This window comes from Drosophila persimilis, unplaced genomic scaffold (genome assembly GCF_003286085.1).
Source record: "Drosophila persimilis strain 14011-0111.01,24,50 unplaced genomic scaffold, DperRS2 tig00000798-arrow-arrow-pilon, whole genome shotgun sequence".
In the NCBI taxonomy this organism is placed as follows: domain Eukaryota; kingdom Metazoa; phylum Arthropoda; class Insecta; order Diptera; family Drosophilidae; genus Drosophila; species Drosophila persimilis.
In genome coordinates, this window is record NW_020825355.1 from 603,057 (window position 1) to 629,778 (window position 26,722).

At 47.1% G+C, this 26,722-nt stretch overlaps 2 protein-coding genes across 3 annotated transcripts in view; one reads left to right on the forward strand and one right to left on the reverse strand.

The window, feature by feature from the left end:
• Positions 1–26,722, reverse strand: part of LOC6602524 (protein TANC2) — a 55,682-nt gene that overhangs the window by 16,056 nt on the left and 12,904 nt on the right. For both annotated transcript variants that reach the window (XM_026992949.1, XM_026992948.1), the window contains exons 5-6: positions 2,425–2,607; positions 1,236–1,375 (exon numbers count right to left, since the gene is read on the reverse strand). In XM_026992949.1, the coding sequence (XP_026848750.1) occupies positions 1,236–1,375; positions 2,425–2,607 (323 nt within the window). The remainder of the gene's footprint in view (positions 1–1,235; positions 1,376–2,424; positions 2,608–26,722) is intronic.
• On the forward strand, positions 14,804–16,495 carry LOC6602525 (trichohyalin). Its single transcript, XM_002027470.2, has one exon. The coding sequence runs from the start codon at positions 14,804–14,806 to the stop codon at positions 16,493–16,495; it is 1,692 nt and encodes a 563-aa protein (XP_002027506.2).

The following is a 26,722-nucleotide window of genomic DNA, read 5'->3' on the forward strand; positions in this document are numbered from 1 at the left end:
CGACAGGCAGCCGCCTGACTGACCCAGATTCCAGATTACCTCCCTCCGTCTGCGGCTCCCATCTTCCAGCCCAGCTCCTTCTGCCTACCCAACTTCATCTTCTGGTGGAAAACAAACTGTCAGTTTAACCATTTGACAGTCGCTTGCAGATACACAAGCCAAGATATGAGATACGGGTACGGGCCTCTCGAGTATCTCCAGCTACTTACTGCTGCCGCTGACGCTGCTGCCGCCGCTGCATCCTGCCAGACAAGATACATATCTGGCACTGGCGATCTGCTCTAGCAGATCTCCTCCGACTCCGACTCCAACTCCGACTCCGACTCCGACTCCGACTCCGACTCCTCCTCCTCCTCCATCTTCGATCTTTTCCTCCTTTTGTGGGGCTCCCAGCGGCGCCCGACAATTGAAACTTTTGCGCCGTTTTGGCGTATTTAAAGTGACATTTGCTGACAGTCTGACGGCGATGATCCGTCGAGGTGGAGGGATCTCAGATCTCCGATACAGCCCGTGACTAGAGTCGCTGCTCGTTGGATGGTTGGATGGTCCGTGCAGGAAGGTTCGTTGTTGGGTTTCAATCAAATTAAATTAATTAAGAGGAGATTGGAGCCGGTAATTGTTTTGTAGATCTCAAAAAAACACCACAAAATAGCGAGGGTTACATCGAGAGTTACCCAAGGCGGCCTTTGGGATCCGAGCAATAATAGTTATAAGAACTATTGGCTCTTCCATACCACCCAGAACCCAGACAGAACTAAACTTTTATTGCCACTCAGCATCTTTTGGGCACAATCTTCGAGCATAAAACAAATTGCTTCACACTCTCTCTGGAGGCTCTGATTAAAAGAAAATCAAAGCGTTTTACGATCGCCTACGTTCCCCGTGCTCTCCCCCGTGCATTGGGGGATGGTAAGATGGTAATGGGAACCGGTAACTTCTTTGTTATGATAACCCGAAAATGATATACAAAAGACTGAGGCGCTAAGCACTGAAAAGATGAACGGAAATGGGAAAAGTCGTTTCAGACAGTTAGAAAAAAACCAAGAAGAGTTTTCTTTCATTTCATTTTCTTTTCTTTGTAGATTTCTTTTCCATGGAGCCTCCTTTCTATCCACTGCAGCAGAGTGGAGCATAAGGCATAATCAAGTGGCCATTAAAGCATACACTAGAAACGTTACCCTCCTCCTTTCCCCTACAGGGGGAGAGGGGGAGAGTATCTTTGAGTACGCACTCACCTGCATATAGCGGGCCAGGGCCGCGTTCCTCTGCGCATGCGATCTCAGCTGCGGCTGCGGCGATCCCAGCGGACTCACGATGGTGGATGTGGAGCCACCGATACCCGTATCGTAGCCCTGAGCGTTGGCGCCATCGACATCTGTGTGTGTGTGTGGTGGCACAATGAAAAGACAAAGAAGGAAACAAGTACAAAATGAGAATGCGAGTCATTAAGTCGAAGAGTGTTTGCCTAAGAAAACTGCAAGCTGCCACTAAAAGTGGCACATGCCTGAGAGCTCGACGGAAGACGGAATGTATCCCATGATAGAGGTCATGAACTATGGTAAGCTTTGATAAAGGAAAACTTGACCTATGAATAAAGCAATTCGCAACAGTCGTCGCCCCTTTGGTCGCATCTCAATTGAGACGCCCAATTATCCCGTCTAAGCACCGTAACCCCTGCCACTGATTGGAGCCCCAGCTGTATCGGCACCTAATTAGGTATGCTAATTAAGTAGAGCTGCCCTGATCGGCACAAAGCACTCATAAATAAAGAGCAGCCGCGGCCAAGCCGCTGACCAGGTCGTAAATTCTCGCCGCCCGAGAGACCCAGAGGCCCAGAGCGGCTTAGAGCTACTAGTGACATGATCGTGTACGACGGAACAGCCAATAAATCCAGTGGCAAGTGGCAAGTGGCAAGTGGCATACAGGCATAGAGCCCCATGGAAACGTGTCAGCACTTGGCTAAAGACGGACATAACTTTCGGTTTTCATGGGCTCGTACCACGGGGTAGGAGTTTTTCCACGTCTGGGACTCGTGTGTCGCTCACTTTTATGAAGTTAACCGACGAAACGAAACGATATCTGCATGCCAAGCAATTTCTACACACAATTGGCATATTAATTCCACAGAAATAAAACAGAAATAATACAGAAATAAGAAGGGATACGAGTATCGGACGATCCGATCCACTGACTGACTGAAATGGTCTTGAACAGGTATTTGAGTGCACTGCAAAAAAGGGAACTTGGGAACTTGGAACAACTGAAAGTCGAAATCTAACGAAAGTCCCTCCACATCCATTGGAATTGGAATTTCCTTGGCATTTGCCAGTCGCTTGTAACCGAATATCTGCTCAGCCTCATATGGAGTATCCACAAGATACATGTGCGATAAGCAGCAACGGCATAGCTTTAGACACTACTCACCTTTCAGCGAGCTGTTCATGCACATGGGGCACTGATCGTTGCGGAACATGCAGGAATAGCAGCGCTCGTGGCCGCAGGTGTCGATCAGTTTCCGTCGCTTGCCCTTGTCGAAGGAGATGCGGCAGGAGGGGCACACAGAGCCGCTGGCATCGTGTTCCAGCAGACGTCGTATGGACTGGAGATCTGCAAGTGGAAAGATATCGAGTGTAAGTGTAAATGTCTTCAAGGAACGGGGCTAAAAGCTTGCGTTAATGGGGAAATTAAGTACTAGAAGGGTTCCACAGGCAGGTGATATTTCAAGTAAATAATTCCAGGAATTAAGGAATAAACTAGGGGATAGTTTCGTTTCACCCGAAAATAGATGGATCTGGCGAAATAGAGACAGTATCCTGCCCGTTCTGCCACAAGAACGATCGATCTGCGTTGTTATATTCCATCTGGTCTTCGATTTATCTTATTATCTTGAAACATTTATCAACAATTTCAACGATTCAGATTCTGGGGCAAAGATTTGACTGCCATTTACTCCTCGACGGCTGCGATCTTGGGAGCTTGCAGCCGAATCCGAGTCCGAATGCAAAAGCAAACCCCAAATGCACAAATCTCAAAGTGCACTTGTTTTATGGCCACCGTTTGCATAAATTGCCGCTCTGTCAATTAAATCGCCGGTTTGTGCAACTGTCAATTGTCTGGGACTCGGATTCGGATTCGGAATCAACCGCGGACTCCGACTCCGATTCGGCCCAATCCTACGATACAGCAAAAAGAAATATTCGTCTCTCCATATTGTTTCTTTGGCTCTGTTTTTGTTTGTTGATCGTTTGTTTGGGTCTTTAGGCTTTTTGCTTTTTGCTTTTAGCAACCATTCAATCCAATGCCAGGAGGCAGCAATCAGCGGCATTCTTTGCTGCGGCTGCTGCGCTTTAATTGATTTAATCTGCGCCTGGTTTATTATTTCTATTAGCACTTTGTCTTTCTGTGCCGATATAATGTACGAGTGCGAGTGCGAGTGCTAGTACGATTACGTGTATGTATGTAAAAGTGCTTGCCACTTGCCGCTTGCCGCTTGCCACCAATCGTCAGCATTTTGGTGGCCGGCTGGAACGGAAGTCTTGTTATTGTTTAAACAATATTTAAACGAAAGAACTGCTGACTGCCGTCGATGGAGAATTGGGGGACTGAATGCCTACTCGTCAAAAATACTCGTAGAACCCCAGGACAGTGGAGACCTTTTCTATCTTCCTTCCCAGCACTTGACAGATGGTTCTGTTCCTCCTTTTTTTCTGTTTGTTGTGTTGCAAGCACTTTGTGGCTTTTGAAAAAAGTTTACCTCCTGCCTTTGTCATTCCCTGTTTTTTTTTTTCAATTGCATTCTGTACCCCAATTACGAGTATGTGTGCAATGCGAGAACGTCAGTTGCAGTTGCTGTTGCTGCTCCATCCACAAGACAAACCCCAACCCCAATGCTCATTCCATTCATTTTGCCACCCCTGAAGCGTCATTTGGTTGCTGTTTCTGCTGTTGCATCGGTGGCATCTGCTGTTGCGCCTGCGCACACGACACACCACACCACACCATGCCACACCACGCCATGCCGGTGGCAATCGCCGTTGACATTTCTGCAAATGCAAATTGTGCTTCTTTCTGCCTAGGCAAATGTCAGGCGGGCAGCACTTGTTGAACAGAACTCGAACCCCAAACAGTTGTTCATAAATTGTGCCATGTGCTGCTTCTGCCTGCCTGCCCCTTTCCTTCCTGGAGCGGTTAACGATTTGCATGGTCAGTGCCCATTCCATTCCATTCCACTCCACTCCATTCCACTCCATTCCATGCCCAGAAAGGCCGACTTTTTGCCAGTGAAGTTCAAAGATAAGCAAGGTACGCGGTACGAGTAGGGTATGCCATTCCATGTGGGTTGTTGGATTACCCGCCAAACTCCAGACGTGCCAGCTGTGGCTCTGTGGCGGCCCACGCCACTCGCAGAGCGGGAGGGACGGAGGGTGAGAGAGGGGGGGAAATTTATCCAAACTGTGGTTTTTGATTTGCAATAAATAAACGAGCCAACGAGCAGGAGAGGAAAACGAATGCCAGTCTGTGCCCGTGCCTGTGCCGGTTCCTGTGCGCGAGTGTTTGTCAAATAGTGGGCATGAATGGCTTTGGAAATGTATGTGGATGTGGCTGTGGCTGTGGATGTTGCAGAAGTCGAGGCCCAGGCCGCTGCCACTGCCGCTGCTGCTGCTTGTAATCCACTTTACAAAACCGACGACCGGACGTGGTTCTCGTTGGCGTCGTCGTCATCGTCGTCGAGACCCGGGCAGGGTCTCTTTCCCGCCAACTAGGACAGCTGCCCGACTGCCACGAGTGCTCGTACTTATGCCATCGATAAAGTGTTATCGTCGAGGTTCGACGAAAGTCGAAAGTCACCTGCCGAACACGATGATTTGTGGGCTGGTGGCTGTCTGTCTCTGTGTGGGCCGCTGCCGCCAGTGACAGCGAAGAGTGTTCCAGGGGGTTATCGATACTCCAGAAGAAAGCCAACGAATTTGATCTTTGCATTGGCAAACACACAAAGCTCACGGGAAACCCAGCCCCCGCACATCTTTGTCTATGGCAGAGTAAATTTATTGCATGATCAGAGCCGCGAACAGGCGATATTTGTGAAGAAAATCTCCCACCGATGCCTGTGTTCCGCGCTCTCAAGTGTATTCCCGAGCAAGTCCCGACGATATCTCCAAATGACTTCCTGTGGCAGCCCTTCCTTCCTGGATACCTCAATAAATATGTGCATAAATATGTACTTGTCTCCGATCCATCTCGGACACGCACCAATGTTCCACGGACTGCGGAAATGTGGCTTAGAAGCAAATTAATTGTGCAATTTCTCAGGCATAAACTGTGGCCAAAACGAGAGACGACAGAGCCTGCTGGCCTATGGAGACGCCTAATGGCTGTCGAGTCCAATGCACTGCGCAGACGAGATCTGTCAGATCTCTCTTTTGTGCTGCAACAATAGGGGGGAAGAGTGGAAATTCTCGTGGCAGGCCATGCAACTAAATCTAAATTGCTAAATTATGCGGAGTGCCAGAGAGTACCAGCAGCTAGGGACGACTCTCTTTTCCCCGCCGTACGCATGCGCATGCGCGGCGGCGGCACAGTTTTCTGTTGTTTTTCGCGACTCGCGTTGCGGTCGGGTCTGCGCTAAATTGATTTGAATTTGAATTTTCCCTCGTGTGACCTCCCCTCCCCGCTCCATCCCCTTCCTCTTGGATGACTGGCTGGCTGTGGTTTGCCGGTTTGCCCCCTCAATGGATCCAAGTGGTTTCCATGTGGGCGGTTTATTTCTGCTAAATTGGCAAACCGCGCTCGGTGCTGCCGCTGCCGCTGCCGCCGCTGTCCCGTGTGTGGATCGTATGTGTGGGCGATATCTGCGTGTCTGCGTCTGCGTCTGCGTCTGCCTCCTTCTGGCTGTCCGTCCGTCTGTGGCACTTGTTTTCCTTTATGTAATTTCTTTGCAAATGATTTTCTTAATACCCAACTTGGACGTAATTCAATTTGCGGTTTCTCTCCAATGTTTTCCACGAAACTCCAGTCCCAAGGGAATGAATGCCTCCGCCGTTGATGGAATGTGAAATTATGTGCCGCAGAATGATGGTTAGCCGCGAATTCGTAATTTGTAAGTGTACTTAAGTAGTAAATTGGTGAGAGGAATGCTGTAGAAATGTTCTCAGGAATCGCACAGACGAAACGGCAGTCCGATCGAAGGGAAACGATAGATCCACGAAAGGTTCAATGTATAGGAACAAGTTCTGATGGCAATCCTTTTGTCAATATATTCTCTCTAAGTCTGAGATGCGGAAGGGGGTCCAAGCCTATGTATCTGCTGGGATAATGCCATGATAATTATCAAAGCCGTGAAGCTTGAGCTTGCAGGCCCTTTATCTACCCGTGATATCCGCGAATGGAATGGTTGACGGAATCTATCAGAAACTGGTTTCTGATTTGATGTGCCATTAAAACAAATATGGCCAAAACAAAACAAAAGCCAACGTGTGTTGCCCGCTCTTGTTCTTCTGCTTCTGCGAACAGCCGGTCATTAAGCAAAACCGAAGATACGGAAAAAAGCGAGACGGAACGTGTAAAAAAGTGTCAAACTAGAGTTGTAATAAAAAAAACCCGCGATTTAACAAAATGAAGCATAAAATGAATATCTTTTGTTGCCTAAATAAACTCGTAGGCAGAACAATAGCTGGCTGTTGGACGGGCTGGGTCAGGGCTATTCTAGACAGTGGATTGTACTATCTGATAGCTCAGGGTCAATGGGAGAAACGCCTGACCCCGCCAAAAGCAGGGAAAGGGCGAACTAGCGAAAGAGCGAAAGGGGGCACACCCGCAGACCCACTGCCATTGAAAAGTGCGTATTCATTACAATTGATTGACAGACATGGACTGGACTGGCCCGGCCTGGACTGGACACAGACGCAAATCAATTCATGCTTGAAGTGCACACCCAACGGACCATGGACCATTTACCAGTCACCACCGAGCACTGACCACCGACCACCGACCACAAAAACCACCAGAGTGAGGCTCCACCACAATCGACAGCTTTTGGCAGCCCCAAATCAGATTTCAGCAAATGGTTGTCCAGTGACATGGAACATTTTCCACCTTCCGCGGCGATTCCGTCGATTCCAGTGATTTTTCATTGTTTTCCATCGACTTTGGACTTTGGCCTTTTGTTTTGTTTATATTTAATTGCTTTTTAACATATTTCTCATATTGTTTTTTCATAGCTGATCGTTTCTTATTTAAGGGCCTTTGTTGTGGCTCAAACATTTTCAAGTTCAATGCGTGGGGTGCAAAAGTTTTGTGGTGCCTTCGAAGCTTTTGCGTGGGTCATGGTTGGGCCCCTCTCGCCTGGTCGGGGGAAATCGTGGATCGCGGCATGAGTCACCTTTCCTACGATGGTCGGAAGTGTACGGATCAGCAGAGGTGGTAATTACACATTCCTGGGATGGATCTGCAATTTGCATTATTCATTGGAGCTCACAAAGAGGAATTCTGACTCACCCATGGATCACCTTTATTTATGGGCAAATTTAGTGCAAAACAAAACAAAATGCATGTCGCGTACATGATTGATTTTTCTACTTTATTTAGGGGCTAAACAGTATTCCATTAGAAGGAATACAAATGGTGATTGGATGGTCAAAGCGGTCTCGGAGGAGGGCTCCACTCCGCTCAGGGGAAAAACAAAAGAGAAAGAGAAGCTCAGCAAAGAAAAGTAAAGCAAAGAGCAAAAAGCAAACATAAACAAATCAAATTAAGCGCGAAATTGGATGGTTTTTTTTTCAGTCAGTTCTCTTACTTTTTGTTTCTTTTTGGGGGGAAAGCAACGATGCAGCAAGCAAAATGTAAAATGAACCCAGAAACGAACTGTTAAATGTGTCATAAAAAAACCTTAAGAGCTGTCGCTGTCCGGCTAAATGAGTCGCAAGCAAATCCCGCGGACCGACCCCACCAGACCCAGACCATAAATAACCCAAATGGCCGCTCGAATGGCAAATTTCGTGAGATTCTGCACTTTGATGCGCTCTCTCGCAGCAGTTCGTGAAAACGTGAGCCCCAATGTTGGGGAAGAAGTTACCTAAGCGTAGCCCCCGGGCCTAGAAGGGACCCGCTGAATGGGGAGGCAAAAAAACGAGGCGTAGCCATCGTTCACTTTTCACGGAAAGCCCCCGCCACTCGGGCAACTTTGTTATGCCTCTCGGTCTGCTCCAATCAGTGCCATGCAATTGTTGCGAAACCAAGGAAAAAGCAATGTCTTTGGCTCTACTTAATCAGCCTCTACTCGCACTTGGCCAAGATCTGTTTGAGTTAGTCCCAAACTAACAAGAAACCTCGCCCATCATCTTCTATGTGGTGGAACCATCTCTTAACCATCGTTTACCATTGACCCACATTCCCAAAAAGGCAATGCTCGAACACGACACCATCCCGAGATCGAGCCCGAAACCGAGACCGAGGCGATGTGTCGATAAATGTCTTCATTAGTCAAAGCCAAATCAAATATAAAAATGAATATTTATTGCATTCAAAAATTGTGCGACACATTCAAATGTGTGCCAGCGGCCGGAAATTTGCCAACGCACGCAAAAAAAAAAAAAAAAACAAACACGAATATAATCCCCAAATGCGAATAAATCAAATGGAACTTCCGCTAGAGCGTGGGCTGCGCCACGCAGGGAGGGGGGACGGGGGATGGGGGATCGAACCCGTTAGCCAAATGAAAAGTGACAATTTTCATGTGGAAGTAAGTCTTCAGAGAACGGAAAGCCCCAGACCAGACACCGAGCAGCACCCAGCCGGCACCCAGCCAGCACCCAGCCAGCAGTCAATGCCGAGAGATTTCGTACTTGTAAACTATTTCTTTTATTTTTCATTCGAGTGCGAATTTCGAGGGGGAAACCCACGCACGCACCACAGCACCACAGCACCACAGCGGCAGCCCCAGACAAGGTGTCCGCCGCGGCACACGAGATCCCAGTCTTGTACCGTCTACGCCTCTGTCTCTGTCTCGGTCTCTGTCTCTGGGCGATTCATTCATTTCCAATACGCCCCAGCTGCACTCACAGCTGATTCATTCACTCGATCATTCATTCAGGTTCCCATTCATGAGACATTTTTGACAAACAATCTTCGAATCCCAATCCCAGGTTTGCGGGGTCCAAGCGATCGCCTCTGTCCATAATTGGCAGCGACCATCGATCAGTGGCCTCGGCTAATGCGGGCCTCGGACTCTGTCAACGGTAGGTTGCACTTCAGTAGGTTGGACGTTGCAGTCGTAGGTTTCCCCGTGCTATTCGAGTGGCCACAGAGCTAAGGCGGCTCCCCGGATGCCAAGATGTTGGGCTTTAATTGGATCTATGATGCGGGAGGCTAAGCTTCCATCTTAGGATGGAAAGCCATCTTTCTCAAGAATAACATTAAAGTGTAAGCAGAAACACTCGTACTTCCCGTAAATGGGCCAAATGAGGTCCGTTTTACTTTCCCCACAAACACATCCACGACCTTGGCGCATCTCTGATTATTTCAGGGCATAATCAGCTCTTAAGCAGGGCTTAAATGAGGCATAATTATGAATATGAAATATCAGCTGCTAAAGAGTTTCGGTGGGGCTTTGTTTTCGTATTGTTTTTTCCCCTTTGGGGTTTCAAAAATTAGATAGAAATTAATTAAACGAAATTAAGTGGCTCATTTGGGATTCGAGTTTCTTAAAAAAGCCGCTCAAATAAATTACTCAGTTTTCAACCAAGAAACATATATTGAAATATCTCAGGATCGGAGATGAATTCTGGACTGTTTTTCTAGCTGTCTGGCTTCTGCTGTTTGCCAATAAATCGCAGAGAAATTTGAATTGCTAATTCTATGTTTAAACATCAATTTATGATGCTATCTTAATTGTTTACTAAAGTTGTTAATGTGCTAAAATCAATTCTGGTTATGCGAAGATGGAAGCCCAAGGAAATCTGAATTGATGGCAAAAATAAATGCCAAAATATTCCCAGAGCATACTCTTCTCCATTAGGTTTCTGGCCGTTACTCTTCTGGCACTTTGCTGCACTCGTGTGAAAGAGTGAGGGAGATCATAGTTTAGATGGAAGGTCGTCATCATTCTCCAATCTTGAGACCAATAATCACATCATTATGTGTTATCTTCTATCGTTCTGTTACATATCCAAACAGCCCTTTGGCACAAGTCTTCTATGCGTGATCCCATGTCCAAATTCTATAATTTGTTTCCATAATAATACTGTTTTGGTTGTCAAATATTATTGGCGACATTAGCACATCATTAGGGGATTTGTTCGTTTGGTTTTTTTCTACTGTTTTCTGGTTTTTGGTGAGACCTTTTTTCTAACCATTTGTTGGTCCATTATGGTAATGGGCCAAAAGCGGCTTTTCGGACTCCCGAGATGTTGCAGAAGTTGGAAACAAATTATAAAATATTTCTCATTCGACTGGGGAATGGGGCATAAATTTTCATAAATTAAACGATGTGGGAAAACTAAGCCCGAAACCCCCAGGGATGGCCATCCAGGAATTGACAAGCTTTCAGCATTTGTCCGGCGCGTTACGCGACGCCATCGATGGCTATCTGTGTGCCCCACTGTGTCCCAGGTCCGCAGCCCCAGCTGCGATGAGCTGCATACCAAATGAGGCCCCGCTCGTATCGGCTTGCTATCACGTGTGGGCGCCACTCTCCAAGTGGTTCGTATTGGAACGGAGTAGAGTGGAGTGGATACCTCAACATAATGCAACACCTTCTCTCCATCCCCCGCCCCATTCCCCTATAATGTGTGCAAGATTTAATTTCCCCCCTTTCTGCCGCGTATCTATCCGTTTATTGTATCGTTTAAGACGCTTTCTTTGCCCCATTCTATCGAGTATCTGTATCTGGAATCATTAATCAATTCCCTCTTTCGTTGGGGCGTGGCTGGTAAATATTTTGACCAATATTTCGTGCCAGTTTTTGTTTCTCTCTTGTTTTTTTCTCTGAATTTTTAATTTGCTATAAATAGAGCGTGTGATTGGGTCGGTTTTTTCAGATTTTCTGCTTCAGAATTGGTCGTAAACTGTGTAATGCCTTTTGATTGATTGATTTCGTTTTTTTCCAAAGGAATATTGCCAATATTTCGATGTGTAAATGGAACTTGAAGTAGGAACTTGATGGCTGACAGATTGAATTGGATCTCATTGGAGTTTAGGGTCTGTGTTCCACAATGTTCCATGTTCCATGTCCCATGGGCACGGTATTCATGGAGAACTTATTGCTGGTAATATCAGATGGCCATAGTATGTATCTAACCACCTGATTAATGGAGCAGCAACAAGCGAAGCTCAAGTAAACCTCAGATTATGGACGGAACATGATCGTCAGCAGATCGACTGGCAAGAGTATTGCAGGCGTGCTGGTGTTTGTTGTCTGTCAATGGATGACAAAACCAGTGTAAAACCCCATGTTGAGCCCCACTCGCCGCTCGCCGCTCGCCTGCCACATGCTTGGGCAATTTGCCACGCTGTTTAGACTGTATCAAATTCGAAAATAAACCCCAGCTAGCAGCAACAAATTGCCATCGAAAACGTGATCGAGTTGACATTGAAATGTGTTTTTTTTTTGTTGGCAAACAACACATATGTACCATGCCTCGTACTCGCACTGGTATCGCCCTATGAAATCAGCCATAATACTTTCAGAGTATGGAAAACTCAACTGTAGAACAGAACGGAACGAAACGGAACGGAACAGAATAAAACGGAGTGGACCGGATCGAAACGCTTCAATTGATAATGAAACTATTTAATTGAGAGTTCAGCGCCGGAATTAACCCCACCAATTCCACAAAATTGAAAAGCCTCAACATCAATTTGCGTCTCCCCTCGATTTGATTTGAGAATAGGAGCCATATATATGAATACTATTTACCACTCATGCGAGATGACATAAGCCACCAGAGTATTCGGGCGGGGCGGGGGGTTCATAGTTTATTCTTTCGTTCAGCTTCGATTGCGAATTGCTTGACCGACAGGTTCATAAATCAAATCGCAATTCAAATTCAGCTCCCAGCATGGGTGTAAATGCTCCCAGCTCCCGAGATAAAAAACAAGAAACGGCAGTGATTATAGAAAAGCCTTACATATACCATCATCGGAATGGAACAGAGATGATATTATATAGAGATTTTGGTTAGATTTCTGAAAGCTTTTCACGGCCACAAAAGATGAGATATAGATTACTGTGAAACGATTGCTGCTTCTTCTGTTTTCATCTATTTTCTGAGGAGAGAATCCTGTCGATCCTGTCGCTAGAGAAAGACCTTAACCAGTGGTGGACTAACTTGTAGGTAGAAGCAGAAGAGTCACCGATACGAAAGAATCGAAAGGGTGAGGGAGTTCTCCAGGGGAAATCTCTTGGTCGCTTGGCTATTTGGTAATTTGGTTAATTATCGATTGGATTGGCTATTTCTTAAGCGTATTAATCAGATATAATACATATAAATACTTTCACGTTCCTTATTAAAGTAAAAACTATTCCATGAATTTCCGGCTATGATTTTCCCCACCAGAAGACACCACAGAACTCAAGCAGCGCTAGTTGCAGGCAGGCAGCGCTAGTTTATAATAAGAATCTTTGGAGGGGAAACTTCTGTTTTCAGTTCCCCACAGAATAGAATCGGCTCTGCAGAAGCTGTGTTTCTCTATAAACAGTGTTTCAAGTGTTTAGTGACTCTTTAGCAGGGGATCTTTGGAGTGAAACGTCTTTTAATTGCATGTTAATTGCTCTCCAACCAAGACCCAGACCAGACCCGAGAGGAGCTCCACACAAAGAGAGAGAGAGAGAGAGAGCGGGGAACAGTGTGCAGGTCGGTAAAAGATACAAAGAACAGCTAAGAAGGCGAGAGAGGAACTTGGTCAACGTTTAAGTCATTGGGGACTGGGGGACTGGGGGACCGGGGGACTGGACTGCTGTTTGCTCTGTTTCTGTTTCTGTCTCAGTTCTTTCTCTGTTTCTGCTGGTACAAGTAGTCCCCCAGGTTTGGTTTGGTCCGGAGCTGGAGCTGGAGCTGGAGCCAGAGCTGGAGTGCAGGTCCAGGTCTAAAACAGTTGCACTCATTTGTTGTCCCGGTCGTTGTTCTTGTTCTTGTTCGCCATTCTGTTCTGATCTCTCGAGTGCCAGTCAGTACCTACTAAAGTACGTGTGGTTATGGCCCGGCTCTGCTTCTGCTTCTGCCTTTGCCCCTGCCCCTGCCCCGCCTCTGCCCCTGCCTCTGCCTCTGAGTCTTCGTCTGAAAACAAAGACAAGTTTTTCAAGTTTTCCGACAGGGGGCACATGAAGTCATTCAAGTGGAAGCAACAACGAGGCTGGACGGTAGTCAGAGGCGGTGGACAGGCGAAAGGCATTGCTGCCGATGCCGATGCCGCTGCTGGTGCCTCTGGAGCGGAGCTGCTGTCATTCGCACTTGAAGATCAAGTGATATATGTCTGGCTGTCTCCCTGTCCCTCTGTCCCTCTGTACCGCTCTCTACCTCTCGATCGAAGACAAAGTAGAATCTGAAATCGACAGACAGAAAGATAGATAGCCCTGGCACTACACTCGTATATTTACATGGGTATCAAGGCAATGGTCTATGGGGAATCAGTAAGCTTCGATTAGATAAGAATCGGGGCGGGGAGGGGAAGGGGGAGGGGGATCGAGTGGTGCAGAAGGTGTTATAGAACACCACTTCAGGCCACAAGAATTGTGAAATGACAGAGTGCCCTACAAAGTGAAACCACTGAGAGGCCACTAAAAGTGCACTGCAATCGCTGGGTAATCTATAAAAGTGCACCGTTTAATATTCAACAAGTTTGAAAAGCTTCGGCTTGGAAAGTAAACACCAGATTGCCATTGGAAATGATCTAATAATGTTCGTTCTTCTACAAAGTCTTGTTCGGCCTTTGGCTGGAACGTGGAGGCACCTTTATCGCCCTCGCAATGGGGTTTTGTGTCGGTATATTATGGGCTTTTTCCTTGGTGGGGTTCGGGCTACACCCCCCCAGCAAACGCTGAAAAGGGCGAGGCACTGACCCAATTCAAAGCCCACTGAATATTCGTCGGGTCTTTAAAAGTATTCATTGTGGTGGCTCTCTTCCGTGCCATCCGATTCACAGCCAAGTGCTAATTAAACTAATCGAAGGGCTCTTGAGGTGGCAGCCAAATGAAGCGTGCCCTCCAGGGCTGGCTGGTTGCCTCAGTCCAAACCAGATTCAATCAGATCGGATCTGTTCGGACCAGCCAGTGTGCGCATTATGGGTACGGGTACGGGCACGGGCATGGGCATGGAGTATCTGTTTGGCTAACACTGTAATTGGCTAAAAGCATCTAGCAATCTTTATCACGAAACCTGTCACTTGTTGCTGCGTTGCGAGTGTATGCCGAATGGCTGCAACATAACTTTTGGACATAATTAAGCCATCAAAACGAGCTGGCCAGGCCAAAATGCTGGCCATTTGCGTTGACAGTTGTCACAGAGCACACCGGCACACGGGCACACGGGCACACGGGCACGCGAAAAACACTAATTAATTAAAATAAACTACTTAAAATGTCGACAATTTCTGTTTTGGCATTTGGTTGCAACATTTGTGGGATCGTGTGATGATATCTTCATTTGTTGGACTTCATTCCGAAGCCACTCGCATGGGAAACAGCCCCAAACAATCTCCTGACAACCAGGAGCCCCCCCTCCCCGCCCCCAGGAAACCCCCTCGCCATGGAAACACATCAACAAACATCGACCGGGCGTTCGCAGTCCAGTTTTCATTCAATCCTCTTGCCATGCAGTACTCCTGGCTGCCGCAGGAACGCCGTGAGGTGATCGTCCGCGAGAAGCCGCCGTTGGTCATCTCAAGCAAGCGGTTTGCCCGCATCCAGGCCAATGCCAGCCAGGCGGCCCAGCAGGAGCGCCAGTACCGGCTCCAGCTACGTGGCCAGGCGGAGGAGCAGCTGCGCGCCGGGGGCGAGGAGCTGCTGCGTCAGTTCGGGGGCAGAAAGCTGTGCATCACCAAGGCGGAGGAGTGCCGCAGGGAGCTGGAGCAGCTGCGGGAGCAGGAGCTGGAGGCCAAGCGACTGGCGGAGGAGGAGAGTGCTGCCTCCCGGCGGGAGGCACAGAGCAGGCAGAAGGAGCGCATAGCGGCGGCCCAGCAGCTGCTGGAGCAGCTGCGTCCGGGGCCGCGGGAGCTGCAGTGTGCCAGGCTCCAGAGCGAGGTCCTGCGCAGTGTCCAGGCCCAGCGGCAGGTGCAGGAGACCTTCGCCCAGGCCCTGGAGCGGCAGGCGGAGCGGGACAGGCGCATCTACCACGAGCAGGTGCTCAACGGGATAGAGGAGGCCCAGCGGCGTCGGGCCGAGCGCTGCCAGCAGCTCGGGGAGCACAAGCAGGACCTGCTCAGCGCCATCGCAGAGCGGGAGAAGGAGCGCCAGGCGGCCAAGGCCGAGGAGCACGAGCAGGCACGCCAGGAGCGGGAGCGGAACCAGCGGCAGCTGAGGGAGCAGCAGCGCAGGGACGAAGAGATGCGGACCTCCAGGCGGCGGCAGAAGCGGGAGGAGGCTCTCGCCTCCCTGGCCATGGCGGAGCAGCGTCAGCAGCGGCTCCTCATGCTGGAGGAGGTGGAGCAGGTCCAGTGCGATGTCCACAACGAGGCCAAGGGGCGCCTGGAGCAGATGAAGCGGGACAGGACCCGCAGCCGCGTCCAGCAGCGCATCCAGCGCAATGAGAAGCTCGCCCAGGAGCAGGCCCCTCGCCTGCACTACAGCGCCGGAGCGGATGAGGCGCGCCACGAGCGCCAGCTGGTGGAGATGCAAAAGGCCCACAGTGCGGAGCAGGCCAGGCGCCGTCAGAGCCGGGAGAGGGTGAAAAACTCCCGTCTGGCCATTCAGCGGGAGGCGGAGCAGCTGGCCCAGGCCTCCAGAGAGCAGGGAGAGGCCGACAAACATAAAGCCGTCGATCTTCGCCTGAAGAACGACCTCGTCCACGTGCAGTTCAAGCGGCAGCAGCGTCAGGAGCAGCTCCAGCGCATGCGGCAGCTGCGCCAGCAGCTGGACGAGCAGGTGCGGCAGCGGCACGAGGAGGAGACGCGCCCGGACACCAACTACAACCGGGAGGCGCAGCTGGAGTGTCTGCGCGAGGATGCCTTCTTCTTCGACTACGCCCGCCAGCTGATGGACACGGCCCGGGCCAGGGGCTGTCCGCTGAAGCCCTTTGTCCGGGCCGTGGGGCAGTACAAGAACGAGAACCGCATTGGGGCGGGCATCCGCGTGCCACCGCATCTGGTGACGCGCCTGTCCATGGGCCGACGCACTGCCGGCGACAGCCCGGCCGAGGCGGCGGTCAAGGCCCAGTCAAGTGCGGAGGAGGCCAAGCTGGCCGAGGAGGAGGAGCAGCAGCGGCGGAATATCGAGGAGAATCTCAAGAAGATCGAGGCCTTGGTGCTGGCCGAGGCCACAGTCAAAGCAGAGGTCCCGAAGGGATAAACCCTGGCTAAGGGATCACTCGCTTGCCACTTGTATCTTTAGATCCCCCTCTACACCTCTACACCTCTACACACACGCACAATAAAGAGAAACCCCACAACCAACAACCCGTGGAACTGTGCCCTTAACTTGACTTTGTTTCTGGCTGTAACTTGAAGTCGAAATATGGTATTCCATTACGGGGGCAACGGCGACCCGAATACGAGTCGTATTGAATTGCGATTAAAAATACGAATATACGAAATCCAATTCGCTGCAGGATCGATTTCCAGTGCCATTACTCACTAAAGTAATCGAATTCCTCCATTAGCGGTGTCGTGTCCCGTGGGTAAGTAACGACATCATCACCAAAAGATACAAGATACATGCAAGGAGCTAGCTCTCGTTGAGCCTCTCCCTGGGTGTCGGGTGAAAGCTCCTACGTTTTACTCGAGATAAAGATGTAGATTTAGATAGATATATGGTTTGTATAGATGAAAGTTTCCTACCCCCAACTGCACTCATCGTTCTGCCAGCAAAGTGTGAAGAGAATCTTTGGAATGCTCCCAAATTTAAACAGCGGGAAGTCTGATAGTCCCTGAGGACTAGGCCTGGACAGACTTGGCTCTATCGACTCGGCATTTGATGCTGATCAAGAATATATACACTTAATGGGGTCGGAAACGCTTCCTTCTGGGCGTTACACACACCCCCTGTCTCCACAAATCTACTATAGATATATGTATATGTAGATCACAGAAGTTTAAGCCATTGAGTAAGCGAGTAAATTGAGTAAATTATCTGGTTCGACTTGTCACTCAAATGGGGTTTGCCAGAGGTTCGCTCTGGGCCCTGGGCTTTGGGCTTGGGGTTCTGTTTGCCTTCTTGGCAAACGTCTGGCAATGAATGGGTGGCGTGGCGTGGCGGGGCGGGGCGGGTCGGTAGTGGGGGCATTTATGTGTATTAGTATCGGTGTCTATTTGCCTGACGCTTAAAAGTTTTTATCTTTCTGTGGTTCTGCGGCTCTGTGGCTCTGTGGCTCTGTGGTTGTGCTTGTGTCGTCGTGAACTTGTTGATTTTAGATACAAAGTCGAGTCGTTGTCGTTGTTGCTGTTGCTGTTGCCTGTTACTGCTGCTGTCAGCGTTGCTGTCGCTGTACGTTGTATTTGCGCAACCAAAAAACAACAGAAAACAAAATACAATTCAGTTCTACCGCCGAACTGAACCTGAACCTGAAGGTTAATTGTATCTTCTGCTATGCTTTTTGTGCATTTTGTGTGTTCGAAACGAAACGAAACGAAACGAAAGCAAAGCCAAATTCAGCCCAAAAGGAAGCCAGACATTTATGAAATATTGTGTCCACACATTCGACTGTTCTCGGAACCGATGTTTGAATTATCGTATGAACTGGGGCGGTAGACACAGGTAGGCTGCTCTGTTCCCTTTGTTGTTCTTCCAGCCAATTAGTTGAAGGATTTGGCAGCTAAACTGGTTATGAGAGAACACACGACTAATTGTGTTTAATGATTTGGCAAATGAAGCGATTCGACAGCAGAAAGTCTCGTCTTTTTGTTTCGTTCGTGCGACAAAATGTGGTACAACCGAGTGGTTTCCAGGCGGAATACTTCCTATTTCCTATACCTGTTCGTGGGCTCTGAAGCTCGGCGGATGATCTAACCTTCTGTTGGTTGACCAAATTATGGGGTTTGGCCTAAAAGGTTTCACCATTCAAATATTTACCCACAAAAGTGTGAAGTTTTCTTCTACCAAAGATGTAAATGGGAACCAAGACTTACCTAAAAGTAGAAAAAAAAACAATTGTTAAACATAAGAGGGTATAAATATACCTAATATATATGTATATGCATTCGGGATTAACTTTGATCAAATGATGTCCATTATATACTCATATATCTCCTACAAAAAAAAAACCTCCACTAAAATAAAAATAAACTTTTTTTGTCGAGCAAAATGTACTACAATTCCCCAAACATTTTAATGGCTCATTAAAAAAAAACAAGGCAGACAAACAATTCCATGAAATTTAAGTAGCACACAGAATCATAAAAACAAAAGACACATGTGGCATCGAAGGCATTATCTCTCTGTCTCTCTCGCTCTCGCTCTCTTACACAACCTCTTGCGGCAGAGCGGAGCATTCAAGAAAAAGATCGCTAAAGATCGACAGAGAGACGAACGAATTTGTATCTAGCGCGAGTCGATTGGAACTAATTGCCTTGACATTTCGCTTGGATAACCCATAACCACCCCTTCCCCACCCCAAATACTTCCAGTTGAGATGGCAGTCGTAGGGTTCTGCAAAACACTTGACAGCAATTGAGTGTGACTCGCAACATGGCGCTAGTCCCCACTACCCACTCCCCACTCCCCGGAAGACCACTTAGAGTATTTGTAATGCCATGCGAAATTATCAGGGCGCCATGGGAGGTATTTCATGCTCTGGCACATTGCAGGAGGAATCGTTAGACAATTGATTACATATTTCAAAGATTTTACAGATTTTAAGCGTTTTACGAGCAGCCCAGCACACGACAAGTGGTGTCAGGGCCGTGCCAGCAGCCAGATAATGCAGAAACCTTCAGACAAACAATAAATAGAATAACATTACAATCAAGGAATCGTGTCTTACAAAACTTGTGCTTTGTGCTATGAAAATAAAAGTAAAGCACAAAACATAGAGCTTGAAACGATTAATCGTAATCTGGGCAGCGCAGCTCTTCCGCTTTTGTATTGCACGGGTACTTGGACTCGTGTACTTATAAATACTGTATTGTACATCCGTAATTAATCAAATTCTGCTTCGAAATGTGCATACAAATAAATGACATTCGCATTCGCATTCGCATTGTGTGAGAAATAAGCAGCAGTGGCGGCAGGAACGGAACCCAAAGCTGGCTTTTATAATAAAAATGTTTAAAATTTACGAGACAAAGGCGCAGCACTGACGCGGCAGCATGTTTGTCGACGGCGGCGCGGGGAGATACATACATATATATTCGCATGGGACTTTCGGTAAGTGTTGGTAAACATCAGAAAAGAGAGAAGCTGCAGAGGGCACAGTGGGCCAAAAACAACAGGCCTTGTTTGATGGTTGTGTTTTTGAACAACAGTTTTTTCTTTCTAGTCTTAGCCCTGGTCTATAATTTATGTTTTTGGCTGCATTTAACCGGCAGGCAGGCAGGCGGGCAGGCAGGCAGGCCACCGATCGCATTTGGTAGTCGTGCCCGGTCGTTTGGGCCATGGAAATTTGACAGAGGCCCGGACGGACTTCCTTGGCCAGTTGCCGTTGGCCCGCTCCGTTCCATTCCGTTCGGTTTGTGTTCCATATCGCCCATTGAGCATCGCAACGCATAAATCAAACTTTGGTCTCTCGGCGCAGAGGTTTTTCTTCAGACACAGCCACAGACACAAACAAATTGTCGGGTATTCAAAAATGTTTGGCTATATCAAGTTGCGCTCCAGCTTCTTGGAAGTTGGTCGGTCCGGGCCGCTGGTTGGACCCACAAATTTATTGCCTTTTAATGCTGCAAAAACTTCTCTTCTCTCCTCTGCTGTGTCCCCTCTGTGGCGTTGACACTGTAGCGGTAAATGCTGATAAATTAATTCGCTGCAACGCCGTGTTGCAACGCTGCAGCATCGTTGCATGTGGCAGATGGACGCTTCAGGTGAGTCAGCGTCAGCGTCAGCGTGCCCCCAAAAAAGGTTCGACAAGAAACTTCCACAAAATGTCAAAATAACGGGCCAAAAGGGTTTGTGAAAGCTTTTTTTTTTTTTTAGCTTGCGAAAAAGGTTTTTTGGAAAGTCTTCCGCCAAATAAAAAAAGAAGTCCATATATCGGGGAATATTTCATGCACAGAAAATGTCTTCTAAGAATATGCGAGTATTCGACATCCGTCAATGACCGACCCGTCGCCCGGCAGAACGCAGAAGAACTCAATGTTAATCTCTTTGGAGCCCCCAAGTGTCGGATCAACATTTTTTGTAATGAATAAACCTTAACAAAAAAAGAACAAAGAAAATAAGTTGAAGAAGTTGAAGAAACTCTTCCTGTTCCGTTGTTGTTGTTGTTGCTTGTATTTTTCTCAGAGATGAGTCTTCTAATTAAAAGAAATGTTTAGTCATTAGGCTGTAATTTCACTTGAGGTGAAAGTCAGAGCTTCCAGTCGAGAGGAGAGACGAAAGACAAAGCGAAAGACACTCGTAAATCATCATCTGAGCGGCAATTAAACAGAGTGGGAAAGAAAAACACTTAATAAATTACCGCAATTCGACACGCCCACTTTGTAAAAACAAAATAATACTCGTAATAATTATAATAATAATAATAATGATAAACAGCGTGCCAAAGGGGGAAGCCATAAATGGATGAATGGACGAATGAATGAATGTGAATACACCCAAATCGCATGTTCATCTACCAGATATTACTCACAAAATAATCGCAACTCGTTTTTGCATCAAGTACTTTGTGTTTTCAATTTCCATTTGGAGGGCCCTTCATATTTATTGCCCACGCATCTGCCTTTTTGGCAAGACTCTTGGCCCGGCTCTGAGAAATGGCTCAGATATGAAGTGGCAGTAGATAGAAATCGCTTTGATGCAGACAAAGAAAGTACTTTTCGGAGATGTTTGAGATGAAAGTGGAAGATATTCGGATCAGTTTGTGATTTATGGACATTTTTATTTCTAAAGTTACAGAGTTTATTAACAGATCGTTGTTCTCTTAATATCCCCTGGAAAACTGGAAAACAAAAGCTGAGTGGAGCTGTCAAGATCGATCGATTCTGCTTACAATTGCTCATTCCTTTGGTATTCGGTGCGCGAAATTCGAAGACCTTTCGATTAGATATCCATAACGGGGATACACAGATACGACACATACAAGCAGAGACATGTACGTACAGGTGCGTACAGGTACGTTCGTACTTTGGCCGCTGAGGGCCGGGCCGCACCTGTTGCACTGCTTTGCCAAATCGATAAGGCTTTTCTTTTGTCGTTGTCGTTGTCGCTGTTGTTGTCGCTGTTGTTGTTGTGGCAGCTGCGGCGCCAAGCAATAAGTCCAGCCGACTTTTTCAATATTTACAAATAATTAAAAACGGTAATTGGCTTTGCTTGTTGTCGTCGTCACCTCGCCGCTCCCCAGACCCCAGCCCCCACGAGATGTTCGAAAACTATTCCAATTTTAGTCGTTTGCTTTGCAAATTGTCGCGTCGCCAAAAAAAACAATAATATGGGAAATAGAGTCGAAATAGAGCTTTGGGGTTTGGGGTTTGGGCTTTGAGGTTTGTGGATTTTGAGTGCAAATATTAAAGGGTAAATTTGCATGTGTAAACAAAAGTCAACAAATGTTAGCGTTGAGCGTTTTTTGCACGTTTTGCTTTGTGGGTTTTTTATTTGTACGTTTATTTCTGTGCAGTGCATGAGATCTATCGCGAGTGTTGATCTTAACTCTTGTGCGGAGGGGAAAACGTGACTTTTGGCAACTTTTTCGTTTCTAGAGTTTCAGCAGGGAAGATGGGAAGAGTTTTAGTGAAGAGATTACGAAGGTTGATACGGTAATGGTAGATCTCCCAGTCCCCCAGCTGTCCTCCCCGGATGATGTCAAGGCAAACAAAAACTCCAACGATTCCTCACACAAATATGTACGCATGCCCTCTTGAAACACATTGTCTCCATATGCTTAATCCATTCAAGGTTTTCTCCCATCGCCAATTAAATTTTTATGAATGTAATTGCAAATCCATTGAACAGAGATCGCGCAATATCTTCCAAGAGATACGAGTACGTACGTACTCGTACATTTTGGTTTCTTTCGTTTTCCATTCGTTTGGCACTCCGTTTGATGTCGTTCGTTGATCGTTGGCCATGTCCTCGGCTACTTGTTCATGTCTCTTTCCACACACACACACACACACATCACAGGGAGCTGCCGACACGACAGGCAGACAGAGACAGAGACAGATGCATGGACAACTGTCTTACGCCTACAACTTCACGGCAGCAGCAGCAGCAGCAGCAGCAGCATCTCGTACTCGTACAAACAGTAGTTACTCGCAAAGACTCCAAAAAAGACTCCCGATACGAGATGGGAGAGATATGAACTGTTGTTTCTGCTGCTGCTGCTGCTGGTGTTTTTTTTTTATTTTTTATCTACACTAAAAAAAAAAGACTCTTACGCAGTGGCTGGCAGCTCCTTGTTTTTGCTGTTTTTTTTCTTTCAATTTTGAAATCCACGAAGAATTGGGGGTGTGGGGAGAAAATCCCCATAAATGTGCAAATAATTAATTGGTTTTGTTGTTGCCTTTAAGCGTGTTAGAGGCTTAACCTTAGATACGAAATTTATGCAATGCCAAGATCCGATCAAAGACTACCGAATTTTTTTGATTTTATTGCTAATTTGATTCAAATTATTATTATTTTTATTATTATACTGGCTTATAAGTCATTGAAATGTGCCTGTTCTTTGAAGAAGAATCGCACATCGATGTCAATTAACGATATGCCACAATTATTGATTGCCTCAATTAAGAGTATTATTCTTTCAGTCCCCAAATTGCGGTCACCAGATGAATAATATTCGCTTGCTAATCGCCCAGAGAGGGAGAGAGTACTCAATCAAGAGAAAAGTTTCGCCAGAAGAGAGTGCAACGGAAGCCACCAGCCCCAACAACTGTCCATCTGTGTGTGTCTCTGCCGGCAACACGTTTTGCCTGCCGCCTGCCTGCCTGCCTGTCTGCCTGCCTGCCAGGCAGAGTTGATTTCAAAATAATGAGTTAATAAAATGCATGAAGAAAGACCCCAGCGATGTGGAGACACACCGCGGCGAGAGAAAGGGGTGCAGATGGATATGCGCTTGCGCAAAGTGTCAAATAATTCAAAATGTCACAGCAAATGCAAAAGCAAATCGAAAGCCATTTTTTTCCCCCAGCTGCGGACATCTTTATGTTGGCGAATCGTTGTCTTTATGGGAGCGACCCTCTGAGTAATGAATCCTTGAATACTTGGAATAGTAGTACGGCGAAATCAGAGTACTGGCTAGTCGGATTTGCTTCCCCCCCCATCGACCCTGGGCATGTTGCAATCTTGGCGCGGCAACACTTTAGGCGCTCATTTAGTCGGGCAACCCGCGGAGATGGTGCTGCTTCTGCCACACAATTAAGCAGAGCCAGGCCGCGACCTCCTCTTCCTCCTCCTGAACACTGCGCCCTGCCTCTACGACTGACCCGACAATTTTTTGCATTTCCAACTAATTCGCCAGCAGCGCCGCTCCACTCAGAGTTTTGCCTATAAATCTCACTCAGAGTGCAACCTAATGAGGCCTGAGGGTGTGTTTTGGCAGCAAATTAACTCATTGCCACTCCGGCTCGCGGTTCTTCATCTTTTGCATGGATCTCCCTTTCTAATTTTCGTGGTGTGTCCGCGGACACAGACGCTCTGACATTGAGACAGCCCCCACAGACCCAGAGATCGGCATGCAAATGCGGAGCGAACGGCTAAATCTAAAAATATGCAAGTTATTTGCCTGCCATCGGCCGGGCAGCAGGCAGCAGCCAGCAGCCAGCAGACATCTCGCCTTAATTAGACTTGTTATGACTGGTCAGTTTTGCAATTTGCAATTAAAACTATGCACACGAGTGCTTCGACAGCTGCCCCGAGAAGTGAGAATGGTATTGGAAGCAGCGTTCGAATGCCCCTGCCCCAGCTACTCCACTCCTGCCTTGATTCAGCCTTCAGTTGAACGAAAGAGTCAAGAACTAACGCGGAATCGTATTGGATAGGGCTCTGGGCTTGAAGGCTGGTTACCATTTCGAAAGGATTATTGGCTAGATTTTTGTAGGTACGAGTGCACCAGGATGCTTTATCCCATCTCCTAGAGATCCTTGAGAGCTGTCTTAACATATCAAGTTCAAGTTCCGTCCATTCAGTTTCTAATGCCGCACAAAGGATCTTCAAGTCCACTCGAACAAATAAATTCCAGGCCACAGAACCAAAACTTTTTCCACATTTCAATCGAAAGGCTTGAGAGCGGCTCAACTTTAACCTTCAACTTGGGATCGCGGTGGTGGTGGTGGGGGGGTGAGGGGAAGAGAGTCTACCCAGCAAACACTTGATACACTTCCATGGCCCCCGGCTCGGTCGAACAACAACAACAATGTTCCCTACTATGCTGCTGTCTTTGTCTTGGCTGTTAACAAATTTCCAAGTAAAATATTTCTGGGAATTCTTTCCCAAACACAGCAACAGCAACAGCAACAACCACAGCGACTGGCAAACAAAGCGCATGTGCCGACATCCCCTCAAACTTCCCCTCTCTGTCCCTTTGTCTCTCTTTCTCTCTCTCCCTCTACATACACTTGGCTGTGTCTCTTTCGGCTTCTCTTTTTGGCATGCGCAATGAAAGAGCAAAGAAGAAGCTTTCGACGATGATTGCGCAAGCGCAACTAAAGCAGCAGCAGAAGCAGAAAGCAGCAGACAGCAAAAAAGAAGAGTGATGCAGAGAGGAGCGGAGGAGGCAGAGCAGGCAGAGGAAGCAGAGGAAGAGGACAACCCTGCGAAGAGACTGGAATTTTTATGGCATTTCACATGGTTGAAGCTCACACTTACACATCCTCCTGCACTCACTCCCCCATCCAAGCCATGTCTGCTGCAACAACAAAAGACTTCCATTGTCTCTCTCTCTCTCCTCAGGCGCTTGTGGGTTCAAGGGGGGGAGAACGAACGAAACCGGCGCGACATGTAAATTAGTGCAAAAGTATTTGCATTTTAATGTAAATCCAACAACAACAACGACAACAGCGACAGCCACAGTGCAATGCCGCCGCTGCTGCAAAGTCAATTTGAACAGAAAATTGCAATTAATGCAATTTGCATTGTAAATTTCAGCTAAAAGGGGGAACCCTTTATCAGTTGGGGACATCAAAAGTACTGCAAGCGGAAAAGAGTAAATGCGATTTGCGAAATTGAAGCCATTCCAATGAAGGAGATGAGATGATGGCCACAAGATAAGGCTCGGGCGATCAAAAGAAACCGCTCGCCAGCGGAGTTCATTTCGAAGAGCTTTCCCAGTGCGAGCACAATAAATAAATGGACAGCAGACTCGGGTTTTGTTTGGGCCAGAGCTTTCTTTTGGTCAAAACAGTGTACCTGACCACACTTCACTTGTCCACTTGTCCGGAAACTAGAAAGATCATTATCTAGCAACTATTCCGTATAAAATATTGTGTGTACAAAAAAACCCAATGATGCACCTCCACCAATGCGAAACATGACAATTAACGGTAAATGATTCTTAACTTATGACACCGAAATGAGTGAGTGGTTTTTCGGCTCTAAAGGAGATGTTTTACCTAAAAAACTGCAGCTATTCCCGCTTCCAGATCGACGACCGGTTGTTTTATTGCAGCTCCAATTATTTTCAAAATTTCCTTTATCCTTTGCGCTGCCGCTGTGGTTGTTGTTGTTGTTATGATTGTTGCTGTTGTTGTTGCTGTTGCTGTTGCCGATTATAAAGCTTGTGGTCTGGCTGTTGGTGTTGTTATTTCGGGTTATGTTGCTGGTGCCTTTGCCACTCGAAGAGCGGTTGGTTAGTGGGAACATGGCATGTATCTTTTGTGGTTCGCTGTGGGTTCGTTGGTTGCCTCATGTACAAGTATCTCAGCATCGGTATCTGTAGCTGTTGCTGTTGCTGTAGCTGCAGATGGATGCAGTTCCAGCTGCCGCTGCCTGTTGGCTGCTGCCGGTGAGGCGAATCCTTTCAAGTCGTTGCCCTGGCTGCCGGGCGCCTGATTTAGCCTTGTTTCTTGCTGCCTAAATTCTTGTCTTCTTTCTCGTTCTCTTCACTGTCACACTTTTTGTAGCACGTTCTTTTTGTCGTTCTTTTTTTTAAGTCGTTTTCTTTCGTTTGTTTCGTTTTTTAAATGCACTTAAAAATAAATTAAAAAATACATGCAGATAAAATAAATCACTAAATATAGATGTTGGATTTTCATTTTACGCTTTTTCTCTCATTAGATTGGCTAGTTGGTTCTCTGTGGATCCTCTTTTTTTGTTTTGGCCATACATTTTTGGCAAAGAATTTTACTGTAATATTTTCTTTTCTGTTACTGTCTTAAGGTGAAGCAATTTCATAAAATTTCGTAATTGCTAGCCACATGACGCGAATCATTTCCTATTATACTATCTTATCCCTCGTTATGGGGAGGAGTCATCAATTTATAAACAGTAAAA